Raw genomic sequence first — 13,465 nt, forward strand, 5'->3', positions numbered from 1 at the left:
GTGTAAATTGTTGGCAGTGGCGGGTGAAATCATCAGGCCTTCCGCCACTTTGGCAGACAGGGAAAACACTAGTGATGGGAATAGAGAACCGGTTCCTGCTAAGAACAGGTTCTGAGTTGTCCGATTCCTTGTCATCTCGTGCCTCTGTGACTAACGATTCCTCTGTATTGATGCTTTCCAGCAGTTAAGCATGCATAATGACCCTTACGCAAGCCGTATCATGTTTCAGTTGTTTTCCTATTCATTCATTATTTATTTAAGCATGTTAAACTGTGTCATAATCAGTTGTGATTTTATTGCTATATTATTATACTTGGGCTATGCACCTTCTATAGTAGGCCTATAATACTCCAATAATAAGGTGGTGTGTTTGTAGTGTTAATAGTTGAAGTGTCTAACTGAGTTATTTGTAGCCTACAGCATCACTCTATAATATATTATATGGATGTCTATAGGCTGGAATCAACAGCAGCCAGCCAGACAGGGAGGTATACATGCAGAGCTGAGGTGTGTCAGCTCCTCATTCAGGTTTTAGGAGCAGATTCCCAGTCAGGATGCTCCTACATTATTATACAGAGACATTCTGAATTTATACAGTGAATAAAAGATACTAGGAGATATTGGGTTTGGGGTCCTCCCCCAAGAAAATTTGAAGGTTTTTGACTTAAAACTATAATTTTACATCATTTTGGACCATTATTATTACTAATTAAATGATTATTTTATTATTTATCACAGCCTTAAGTCTGAACATTTAATTCTTTTGGTAGTGTTTGCCCTGTAAAATCATATTCTATAAATCAGAAGAGCAGATTCAGAAAACTTTTAAATAATGTTTCACTAATTATATCTGTTCACAAATAAAAAAACGAACAGTTCACTAATTATTTTACAAAGAGGACGTGAACATTGTATTGATAAATTACAGCACCTTTGTTCTAGCCTTGTTCTGGCTACAGTACCCTCCCTGACCCGAAAAATAGGGCTCCCCCGGAAGCTATGGTGTGATTAGATCACTGTAATTTACCATGCATATAATGTTTTTTCTGTAAAATATATTAAACATTGAATGACATCAGATCTAAAATGTTATTTAGCGCAGAGATTTCAAAAGTGGTAGATAAAGTTTCTGACTGGCAAAAAAAAAGAAAAAGGCAGTGAAAAAAGTAGATTTCAGACCCTGAACCTGTCGATCAAAGCTTTATTCTAATGTATTTTGTTTAAGTTTTATTTGAAACTTGTTTTTACTCTTCAATGAATCTGTAAATTAATGATTCGGTTTGTAGATAATAAATTGTAAAATGACATTTCCTGGAAAAAATAAAGTCTAGTCGACAAAGGGAGCTTTGTGTTTTTTTACATCTGTCACTTACACAACAGCAAAGAAAACACGCACACAATACAAGTCCCAGTTGTTTATATCTGCACCATTTTTGGATGTAGATTTTGTCTTTTAATTTTGCTCCTTTGGCCTGTATGGTAATTTTCACCACACAAATTCCCCTGAAATGTATATTTCTTAATGAGCACCCAGATGTCATCAATCTACATTGTTGCCTTCCATGTACCAACACCATAGGAAGTGATTCACCTGAATTTGGACTGCTTGTTTGATAAACATTTCTGTTTTCTTTAGTGTAAGGACAGGCTGTAGTCTAATCAACAAATATGACGTAACCGTCAGACAACACAGAAAAGCAGAAAAAGGAAATGGCCCATTTATTCTATATGTAAGACTGTCTATGAAATCTTTATTCTAATATATTTGATTTGATTACATGAATCATAAATGATTGTTAATTTATCTTGCTATTATTTTACATTATTAAAATGTTATTTGGAGTCTCCACCGTGATGTATAATCACAATATAATTAAACAAAAGACTGAGCCTGGAATCTCTTTCTCTAGTATCATACAGTGATACAGATATACTCTTGATAGTCTATTTCTTATTATAGACTTCATTCATTATATTAATTGACCAGCAGAGGGAAATGTTTTACATATTTTAGTGTAGGCCAGGTCAAAAGGGGGTTCTCTCCTCAACGCCTGCAGAATCTGGTGCTTCTCAGACCAAGCACAGCAAACTCTAGAGGGAAATAAAGACTGCAGCACATTGATTGATTTTATTTAATAATGCAAACTGATTTGTTGCACTGTCTGCGATATTAAAGGTTGAAAATCAATTAATTTGCTCCAGTCTTTTTTTCCCTTCATTAGTGTATTCTGGTCAACAAAGTGGGTACCTCATTAGTCCGTTATGATTTTCTTTGAATATTTTGAGAATGCTTTTTTTGCCAAAGTCAGTTTTTACCAGTATCTTTTTACAACCTGGATAGATATTTTTCTGATAATCTCCATTAGGTAACATTAATGATAAAATGTGTTCATTTTATTAGTGAAATAGTTTGGACAGTTTGGGGGAAAAAACTCATGAGAATATTTATATCCTCCTGTTTACATTCATTATGTAATTTTCTGTGTGAAAGATATTTTTTAAATCATCTGTCACTTTTAAATTAAAAAGAGGCGACATTAGATCTGTGGGTGAATTGTGGGAACATTTCAGCCAAGGCCATACTGTTGTATATTTATTTATTTGATTGATAATAAAGTACTGCCAGTAGTGTTTGGGAGAAAGTTTTGTGCTCGTTCAAACTGACACGCAGTTTCGAAGCTATCAGTTGCACGTCAGTGTTTCTAAATTTCAGAAGAAATCTGATTAAGAAAGAGTAACATGTGATTGCCCCACCATTTGTTCCACCTAAAAACTGATTAGAGATCTTTAGGCCCATGTGTGTTGTGTTAAACAAATAAATTATATAAATAAACAATAATTATTCTTAATAATAATCAACGAAAGAAAGTGGACTTGCAGAACAACTGGAATTTGTCAGAAGAATTTTTGAGAATTCATGATTTTTTTCATGAATTACTGCGTGCTACATATGATCCCGCCTCGATGACGCTGACGTCATATCAGGAGTCTTATTAGTAGCATGAGGCTTTACTGGTGCTGCAGACACATCCTCAAACGACTGATGAACCTTTGAGAAAGGTAACTGTTATCCTTATAACAACAATATGTCATCCATTGAATTTAACTAAAGTAAACTTTATATATATATGTACATGTGTGTGTGTTTAAACTAACCTACTTCTCGTTTAAGAAGGATAAAGTGGTTTAATGTGAGTAGACTGATAATTCATCAACTCTGGCTCCTGTTTTATATGTACAAAAAAAAGAGGACGTTGTTTAAATGGGCACAAGAGACTGTCATAAAAAGTTCAGCAACAATATGTCATCCTATATATATATATATATATATATATATATATGTGTTTGTGTGTTTGTGTGTGTTTCTCGTTTAGGAAGGATAAAGTGGTTTGATGTGAGTAGACTAATAATTCATCAACTTTGGCTCCTGTTTTATATGCGCAAAAGATAAGAGGACGTTTTTTAAATTGGCACAAGAGACTGTCATAAAAAGTTCAGAAACATTTTTCATTTATTTTTCATGATGTCATTGCAGGTCTCAAGACAACAATGGAGAAAATTACTACTGCACCTTTCTATCACATCAATACAACAGATGTATCTCATGCAAATGGCTCTTTGTATGACGACAAGGAGTATGCAGAGCTGAGAAAGTCTCTCAAGATCATGCCCCTCATTGTTTACTGTCTGGCCTTTGTCCTTGGTGTGCTCGGGAATGGAGTGGTTATCTGGGTGACCGGGTTCAAGATGAAGAAAACCGTTACCACAGTTTGGTTCCTCAACCTGGCTGTGGCCGACTTCCTCTTCACAGCGTTCCTGCCCCTGAGAGTGACCTACACAGCTTTGAATTCCCACTGGCCTTTTGGCAAGTTCATGTGCAAACTTCATTACGTTATAATCTTCCTGAACATGTTTGCCAGTGTCTACATTCTGATGGTGATCAGTGTGGACAGATGTGTGTCTGTGGTGTTGCCCGTCTGGGCCAAGAACCACCGAAGTGTACGCAAGGCGTCCTTTGTGAGTCTGGGTGTTTGGGTACAGGCCCTGATTCTCAGCACTCCATACTTCATCTTCAGGGACACTGGGCTGTCATCTAACAATGACAAAACCATCGACTGCCTCAACAACTTTGCTCTTTCTGATAGTGAAACACCGTCTGTGATACGGCTTCGTGATGAGGCCATAACCATCACCCTCTTCCTCCTGGGATTTGTTGTCCCCTTCACTGTCATTGTCTCCTGTTATGCTGTGATAATCCATCGTATCAGAAGAAACCGCACCCTGGCCAGCCAGTCAAGTCGCCCCTTTAAGATCATCGCCGCAGTTATCACCACTTTTTTCCTGTGCTGGGCTCCCTTTCACATCATGAACTTAATTGGGACGGGGGATTTCAGGCCTACTTATGATAGCAAAACATCACACCATGTCACCACTATTGGGTATCCTATAGCAAAGAGCCTGGCCTATCTCAACAGTGCCTTGAACCCACTGCTGTATGTGTTCATGGGACAAGATTTCAAAGACAGAGTTCATAAATCCATCCTGAATGTTTTGGAGAATGCCTTCCAGGAAGAGGTTTCTCACTCTCACACCAACAAAACGTCTACAGTCATCAGCCAAAGCAAAGATAAGTCAGTTAGTGACACTGTGGTATGAAGTTATCTGTGATATGAATAAACAAATACTGTAACTGTAAATGATTTCCACACCTGGAATTGTAAAGAACAGATCTGTTTTAGTGTGATAAATCCTACATGGTTACTATGAGTTAATTATGATCCTAAGGTTTTCTGTTATTTCTTAACGCTTAGACAACATACAGTAAAACCACAGGAAAGGAATGGCCTCCTTATTCTTTGTATGACTGTGATTATGAACATTGTGATATGTATGAATAAAAGATACTTGGAGATATTGGGTTTGGGGTCCTCCCCTAAGAAAATTTGAAGGTTTTTGACTTAAAACTAAGCATTTTACATCATTTTGGACCATTATTATTACTAGTTAAATGATTATTTTATTATTTATCACAGCCTTAAGTCTGAACATTTAATTCTTCTGGAAATGTTTGCCCTGTAAAATCATATTCTATAAATCAGAAGAGCAGATTCAGAAAACTTTTAAATAATGTTTCACTAATTATATCTGTTCACAAATAATAATAAAAAAATCTAACAGTCCACTAATTATTTTACAAAAAGAACATTGTATTGATAAATTACAGTACCTTTGTTCTAGCCTTGTTCTGGCAAAAAAAAAAATACATGCCTGCCACATTGGCAGGTAGTGAAAAAAGTTCATTTCAGACCCTGAACCTGTCGATCAAAGCTTTATTCTAATGTATTTTGTTTTAGTTTTATTGAAACTTGTTTTTACTCTTCAATGAATCTGTAAATTAATGATTCGGTTTGTAGATAATAAATTGTAAAATGATATTTCCTGGAAAAAAAAGGAACCCAGCAGTTGTTTCCAAATAGGTATTATATGAATTTATGGTTAAATTTGTGCAACACAAGCAGCAGAAAAAAATAAAGTCTGGTCGACAAAGGGAGCTTTGTGTTTTTTTCCATCTGTCACTTACACAACAGCAAAGAAAACACGCACACAATACAAGTCCCAGTTGTTTATATCTGCACCATTTTTGGATGTAGATTTTGTATTTTAATTTTGCTCCTTTGGCCTGTAAGGTGATTTTCACTGCACAAATAAATTCCCCTGAATTGTATATTTCTTAATGATCACCCAGATGCCACCAATCTACGTTATTGCCTTACATATACCGACACCATAGGAAGTGATTCACCTGAATTTGGACTGCTTGTTTGATAAATATTTCTGTTTTCTTTATTGTAAGGACAGGCTATAGTCTAATCAATAAATATGACGTAACCGTCAGACAACACAAACAACAGAAAAAGGGAATGGCCCATTTATTCTATATGTAAGACTGTCTATGAAAGCTTTATTCTAATATATTTGATTTGATTATATGAATCATAAATGATTGTTAATTTATCTTGCTATTATTTTACATTATTAAAATGTTATGTGGACTCTCCACCGTGATGTATAATCACAATATAATTTAACAAAAGATTGTGCCTGGAATCTCTTTCTCTAGTGTCATACAGTGATACAGGATATACTCTTAATAGTATATTTCTTATTATAGACTTCCTTCATTATATCAATTAACCAGCAGAGAGAACTGTTTTACATATTTTCGCGTAGGCCAGGTCAAAAGGGGGTTCTCTCCTCAACGCCTGCAGAATCTGGTGCTTCTCAGACCAAGCACAGCAAACTCTAGAGGGAAATAAAGACTGCAGCACGTTGATTTTATTTAATAATGGAAGAGGGTTTGTTGCACTTTCTGTGATATTAAAGGTCGAAAATCAATTAATTTGCTCTAGTCTTTTTTTTCCCTACGAGTGTATTCTAGTCAACAAAGTGGGTACCTCATTAGTCCGTTATGATTTTCTTTGAATGTTTTGAGAATGTTTTTTTTGCCAAAGTCAGTTATTACCACTATCTTTTTACACCCTGGATAGATATATTGTTCTGATAATCTCAATTAGGTAACATTTATGATAAAATGTGTTCATTTTATTAGTGAAATAGTTTGGACAGTTTGGGGGGGAAAACTCATGAGAACATACTGTTGTGTATTTATTTGATTTGTTTGATTGATAATAAAGTACTGCCAGTAGCGTTTGAGAGAAGGTTTTGTGCTCGTTCAAACAGACACAGTTTCGAAACTATCAGTTGCACGTCAGTGTGTCTAAATTTCAGAGGAAATCGGATTTAGAAAGAGTAACATATGATTGCCCCACCATTTTTTCCACCTAAAAAATTGGACTTGCAGTACAACGGGAATTTGTCACGGGGATTTTTGAGAATTCATGATTTCTTTCATGAATTACTGCGTGCTACATATGGTCCCGCCTCAATGACGCTGACGTCATATCAGGAGTCTTATTAATAGCATGATGCTTTACTGGTGCTGCAGACACATCCTCAAACGACTGATGATCATTGAGAAAGGTAACTGCTATCCTTATAACAACAATATGTCATCCTTTGAATTTAATTAAAGTAAACTTTATATATATATGTATATGTGTGTGTGTGTTTAAACTAACCTACTTCTCGTTTAAGAAGGATAAAGTAGTTTAATGTGAGTAGACTGATAATTCATCAACTCTGGCTCCTGTTTTATATGTACAAAAAAAAGAGGACGTTTTTTAAATGGGCACAAGAGACTGTCATAAAAAGTTCAGAAACATTTTCATTTATTTTTCATGATGTCATTGCAGGTCTCAAGACAACAATGGAGAAAATTACTATTGCACCTTTCTATCACATCAATACAACAGGTGTATCTCATGCAAATGACACTTTGTATGGAGAGTATGCAGAGCTGAGACAGTCTCTCAAGATCATGTCCCTCATTGTTTACTGTCTGGCCTTTGTCCTTGGTGTGCTCGGGAATGGAGTGGTTATCTGGGTAACTGGGTTCAAGATGAAGAAAACCGTTAACACAGTTTGGTTCCTCAACCTGGCTGTGGCCGACTTCCTCTTCACAGCGTTCCTGCCTCTGATTGTGACCTACACAGCTTTGAATTTCCACTGGCCTTTTGGCAAGTTCATGTGCAAACTTGCCTACAATATAAACTCCCTGAACATGTTTGTCAGTGTCTACATTCTGATGGTGATCAGTGTGGACAGATGTGTGTCTGTGGTGTGGCCCGTCTGGGCCAAGAACCACCGGAGTGTACGCAAGGCGTCCTGTGTGAGTCTGGGTGTTTGGGTACTGGCTCTGATTCTCAGCACTCCAAACTTCATCTTCAGCGACACTGGGCCGTCGCATTTCGATAAGGACGTAATCAACTGCTTAAACAACTTTGCTTTTTCTGAAGACAACAAAACACCGTCTGTGAATCAGCTGCGACAGCTTCGTAATAAGGCCATGACCCTCAGAGGCTTCCTCCTCGGATTTGTTGTCCCCTTCACTGTCATTGTCTCCTGCTATGCTGTGATAATCCATCGTCTCAGAAGAAACCGCACCCTGGCCAGCAAGTCAAGTCGCCCCTTTAAGATCATCGTCGCAGTTATCACCACTTTTTTCCTTTGCTGGGCTCCGTATCACATCATGGCTTTAATTGAGATGGTCAATTTCAGGCCTACTTATCAAAGACAAACATTACACCTTGTCACTGCTATTGGGACTCCTATAGCAACCAGCCTGGCCTTTCTCAACAGTGGCTTGAACCCACTGCTGTATGTGTTCATGGGACAAGATTTCAAAGACAGAGTTCATAAATCCATCCTGAATGTTTTGGAGAATGCCTTCCAGGATGAGGTTTCTCGCTCTCACACCTTCAAAAAGTCTACGGTCATCAGTAAAAGCAATGATAAGTTAGTTAGTGACACTTCTGTATGAAGTTATCCATGATATGAATAAACAAATACTGTAAGTGTAAATGATTTCCAAACCTTTAATTGTAAAGAACAGATCTGTTTTATTGTGATAAATACCTACATGGTTACTATGAGCTAATTATGTACCAAATCACAGCATGGCTTTTTCGATGGTGTTCCTCAAGGTCTTGGTGTCTTAATGTGGTATTGTGGAGGGTCTATTGATCATTTTTATCAATTCTTGAGTGGTAAGAAATGGTTAAATTTTGCACCAAATCTGTGTAACAAATGGTATCAACCAAAAATTGCTGCAACAACTTATGAGACATAATAGCGCATGGGTATGGTCATCATATACTTAGATCATAATGTTTTAAACCCTTATACACTTTTACAATTCATTTTAAATAATTAATTAATTGATTGATTTATTAATTAATCTATTAATTCATTCATGTTTATTTCTGATTCATGACTAGAACAACTTGACACACAGTGCTGAGCTGCATCTCACATTAATCTTCATGTTCTCAGCCTTCAGATGAATCTACGTTGTTGCCCTCCATTTACTGACACCATAGGAAGTGATTCACCTGAATTTGGACTGCTAGTTTGATAAATATTTCAGTTTTCTTTATTGTAAGGACAGGCTATACGCTAATCAATAAATATGACATAACCGTCAGAAAACACAGAACAACAGAAAAAGGGAATGGCCCACTTATATATGTTATATATATTTATACTATATGTAAGACTGCCTATGAAAGCTTTATTCTTATTCTGTATTTGATTTGATTATTTGAATCATAAATTATTGTTTATTTAGCTTTATATTATTTTACATTATTAAAATGTTATTTGGACCTTCCAACCGTGATGTATAATCACAATATAATTTAACAAAAGATTGTGCCTGGAATCTCTTTCTCTAGTGTCATACAGTAATACAGGATATACTCTATTATATATACTTGTCTACTTCTCATTATAGACTTCCTTCATTATATTAATTGACCAGCAGAGGGAACTGTTTTACATATTTTAGTGTAGGCCAGGTCAAAAGGGGGTTCTCCCCTCAACGCCTGCAGAATCTGATGCTTCTCAGACCAAGCACAGCAAACTTTAGAGGGAAACTAGAAAATGCATTTCCTGCTGAAAATGCGTGGGAATGCTGACAGCTGAAATTTATTGCAAAGCTTTGCTGAAAATGCAGAAATGTGACATGGCTTGCCTAAAAATGTTAAAGCTCAAATGCATTGCACTGCACTGCTATAAACCCTAGAAGATGAAATGTACAACTGGCAGAGTTGGAAGCTGAACTGCATTAGCTAAAGAAGCTAAGAGCTGAAATACATTGCTAGAAAAGCTGGAAGCTAAACTGTAATACTGTCAAAAGTGGTAAATTTGAATTTTCCTGAATAGGCGGAAAGAAGAAATGCTTTGTATGTATATCAGACAGATGAACTGCATTGCTAAACACAAACAGAGACAGAGAGAGAGAGAGAGTAGTATTGGGTGAAATGAACCTTTAAAATCTATAAGTTGTTACACAGTAAGTGGTATTTGGGTGGAAAGTAGTAGTAGGAGTTGTAGTAATAGTAGTAGTAGTAAGAGTAGTACTAGTAATAGTAGTAATAGTAGTAATAGTAGTAGTAGTAGTAGTAGTAGTTGAGGCAGTAGGAACAGCTGCAGGAGCAGTAGTAATAGTAGCAGTAGTGGTAGCAGTAACATCACTGGTAGTAGTAGTAGCAGTAACAGTAGTAGTAACTAGAAAATTTCGCAAGAAATTTTGACCAGTGTGCCTGGTGCTGGGGGGATGGGTGGGGGCTAGGGGTGGTGTGTGTGTGGAGGGGGTGGCAGATTCAGACTGTCTGAGGTCCATAGTGAGGTCATCACTGTAGACCCTTTCGCTGCGTGCGTGTCTGTCAGTGGTTGCCATGGTGATTGGGGGGCCGTGAGGAGTGTTTAGTTTCCTGTTAACAAACAGTAAGAGTTGAGTGACTTTATTTTGAAAAGTAGGTGAATACCTAGTTCCTGTTATCATACAATGAGAGTTGGGGGCTTTTAATCACAGGTGTAATTGATCACATTAATTATGGCCCTGATCCATTGAAGCCTGGTTTACAGCATGCTGGCTCACTGAAATGGCGTGATACAGTAAATAGTGTGTGTGTGTGTGTGTGGGTGTGTTAGTCAGCCTGCTCTGATTGGCTAATGTGAATCAGCTGTCTAGCAGCTATCGAAAGTTGCCGTGGTGATTGGCCACTGCTGCAGTGGGGCAGTTTATAATAGGAGTTAACCAGAGACGTACATGTCATAAAAGTACTTCTACGACAGAAACCGTGACTCCTATCGCTTAGATTGTTCATGAGACCAGTTAGGAGTCTCTGATGAACAAATGGTGCGACATTTGGGTCTGTAGTTTCAAAAATGTGACCTCGGCGGCAGTTTCGAAAAGTAGTAACTTTTTTCTCTGATCCAAAACATTCTGTGAAATTTAATATGGGGCCCTATGGGAGCGAAGCCTGCAGTTGCTCTCATGTTCAGGCATGTGTCGCAAATTGTGTAAGTCCGACTGATTCCATAGCTACATGTCTGCGACCGGCACAAAAATACCTACGTTTTGATGTATTAATTGTGTATGAGGAGTGGACGTTGTGGGCTACAGAGCAATTTGTTCGGAAAATTTTCAAAAAATTTCAAAGCTTTCCCGCACTCTAGCGATGATGTCACGCGCTCTAGCCCTTAACGACCCACGCAATACACACCCATTATAAAATCTGAAACGGTCTGAAAATTTCACAAAACGTAAACTGCGATTTCGTGAAAACCGTGCCAGCTATCAAAAAATTTCCATTTGGCCAAATAAAGTCCCAAGTCTCGTGACCCGTTTAAACTTTTAATCACGTTTCTACGTTAAAGTATGGCGACTCTGTATGGCCCCAAAGAGGAGTGTTTATGAGCAATCTTCACGTCGATTTTCAATGCATTCCAATGGAGCAAAAAAATCGCGCTTTCGCGCGATTTTCTCGGAAACCGCTGCGCGAATGTCTTAGTCAGGTCATAGCACACGATTCCCGATCATTCCGCACGTTTCGATGTACTTTTTGTACCTGTGCTGGCAACGCTGCCGGAGGAGTAGCGCGGCAAAGTTTAGGCAGAAGAAGCGGAAGAAAATAAGCCCGCAGGATAATAGACCAGTGTGCTTTGCACAAGGCTTTGCCTTGTGCTTCTAGGCACACTGGAAGTGCTTCTAGGCACACTGGAATAATAGTAGCTGTAGTATTAGTAGTAGTAGTAGTATTAGTAGCAAAAGCAGTAGTAGTAGTAGTAGTAGCAATAGTAGTAGTAATCGTAGTAGTAGTAGCAGAAGGAGCAGCAGCTGTAGTAGTAGTAGCAGAATCAGTCGGAACAGAAGCAGTAGTAGTAGTAGTAGTAGCAGCAGCAACAGTAGTAGTATTAGTAATAGTTGTAGTAGTAGTACTAGTATTAGTAGCAGAAGGAGCAGCAGCTGTAGTAGTAGTGGTAGAATCAGTAGGACCAGAAGCAGCAGCAGTAGTAGTAGTAGTAGTAGTAGTAGTAGCAGCAGCAACAACAGTAGTAGTATTAGTAATAGTTGAAGTAGTAGTAGCAGCTAGAACTTTTAAAACTGTAAGTCGTTAGACAAAATATAGTAGATAAAGTTACTCAATAGAGATTTTATTTTGAAAAAAAACTTGTCCTGAGTTCCCTGTTAAGATACAGTTACCTTCTATGTGTGTGTGTGTGTGTGTGTGTGTGTGTGTGTGTGTGTGTGTGTGTGTGTTAGTCAGCCTGCTTTGATTGGCTAATATGAATCAGCTGTCTAGCAGCAATCAAACGTTGCCGTGGCGATCTCCACTGCACCCTCAGAGAGACAGTTTATAATAGAAGTTAACCAGAGACATACATGTCATAAAAGTGTCTCTCAGACAAAACCGTGAGTCCAATCGGCAAAATAATGTCATCATCAGAGAGAAGCGTCTCTGCCGAACGCATTGATGTCGTTTTTTTGTGTGTGGCGTCAAAAATGGGATCATGGGAGCAGGTTAGAAAAGTGCCATTGTCAACTTTCCGTCAGACATTTGCCGTCTGATTTAACATTGCTCTCTCTGGAGCGGCTTGTTGGACTTACTCTCACTTTTGGGACCCTAGAGACAAATGTGTAAGTCAAACTGATTCCATAGCTACATGACTGCGACCGGCACAAAATTTCCTACATTTGATGAAAAAAATTTCTATTAAGAGGGAAAATTGGTGGCTACGGAGCAATTTGTCCGGAAAATTTTCAAAAGATTTGAAAGCTTTCCTGCACTCTAACGATGATGTCACGCGCTCTAGCCCTTAACGACCCACGCAATACACACCCATTATAAAATCTGAAATGGTCTGAAAATTTTCTTAAAATGTAAACTGCGATAAATGAAAAACTGTAAAAGTTATCAAAAAGCTGAATCATAGCTTAATAGTTCAAAGACTTGTAACCCGTTTAAAGTTTAAATGAAGTCTGTAGCTGAAAGTATACGGAAGCAGTAGCATTTCAAAGTGGAGTAGGTTCAAGAGGATTTGAAGATTTTCTCCATTGAGTTAAATTGTAAAAAAAAATTTGGAAAAAGCTTAATATTTTAAAAAGTATAAATAGTTGAAACAAGTCAAGAAATAGCACTAATGTCCTTAAAGACCTGAATATTTTGATAGTTGTACGGTTTCTGTAGCTGAAAGTATGCAGGACTAGTTAAAGGCCAAAAAACGGAACGGAAGAAATAGATGATTATTGAAGAAGTTGAATAAACCTTAGAAGAACAATACTGGGAATGCTGAATCAGCATTCCCACAATAAAGACTGCAGCACATTGAGTGATTTTATTGCAAACTGATTGGTTGCACTTTCTGTGATATTAAAGGTTGAAAATCAATTAGTTTGCTCCAGTCTTTTTTTCCCTTCGAGTGTATTCTAGTCAACAAAGTGGGTACCTCATTAGTCCGTTATGATTTTCTTTGAATGTTTTGAGAATGCTTTTTTCAC

General features: G+C 37.5%; 2 protein-coding genes across 2 annotated transcripts; both read left to right on the forward strand.

Annotated features, from left to right (window-relative positions):
• The first annotated feature begins 3,406 nt into the window (after positions 1–3,406).
• On the forward strand, positions 3,407–5,111 carry LOC141779294 (chemerin-like receptor 1). Its single transcript, XM_074654049.1, has one exon. It carries the CDS (start codon positions 3,550–3,552, stop codon positions 4,654–4,656), a length of 1,107 nt encoding a protein of 368 aa, XP_074510150.1. The 5' UTR covers positions 3,407–3,549; the 3' UTR covers positions 4,657–5,111.
• A 2,210-nt stretch (positions 5,112–7,321) lies between these two features.
• Positions 7,322–9,137, forward strand: LOC141779308 (chemerin-like receptor 1). Its single transcript, XM_074654063.1, has one exon. The coding sequence runs from the start codon at positions 7,328–7,330 to the stop codon at positions 8,438–8,440; it is 1,113 nt and encodes a 370-aa protein (XP_074510164.1). The 5' UTR covers positions 7,322–7,327; the 3' UTR covers positions 8,441–9,137.
• Positions 9,138–13,465: the final 4,328 nt, after the last annotated feature.

The sequence above is a fragment of the Sebastes fasciatus genome, chromosome 12 (genome assembly GCF_043250625.1).
Source record: "Sebastes fasciatus isolate fSebFas1 chromosome 12, fSebFas1.pri, whole genome shotgun sequence".
Lineage (NCBI taxonomy): Eukaryota > Metazoa > Chordata > Actinopteri > Perciformes > Sebastidae > Sebastes > Sebastes fasciatus.

What these genes read in the sequence shown, in the direction of transcription:
- LOC141779294 (XM_074654049.1), top strand. Translation starts at nt 3,550, where the DNA reads ATGGAGAAAATTACTACTGCACCTTTCTATCACATCAATACAACAGAT.
- LOC141779308 (XM_074654063.1), top strand. Translation starts at nt 7,328, where the DNA reads ATGGAGAAAATTACTATTGCACCTTTCTATCACATCAATACAACAGGT.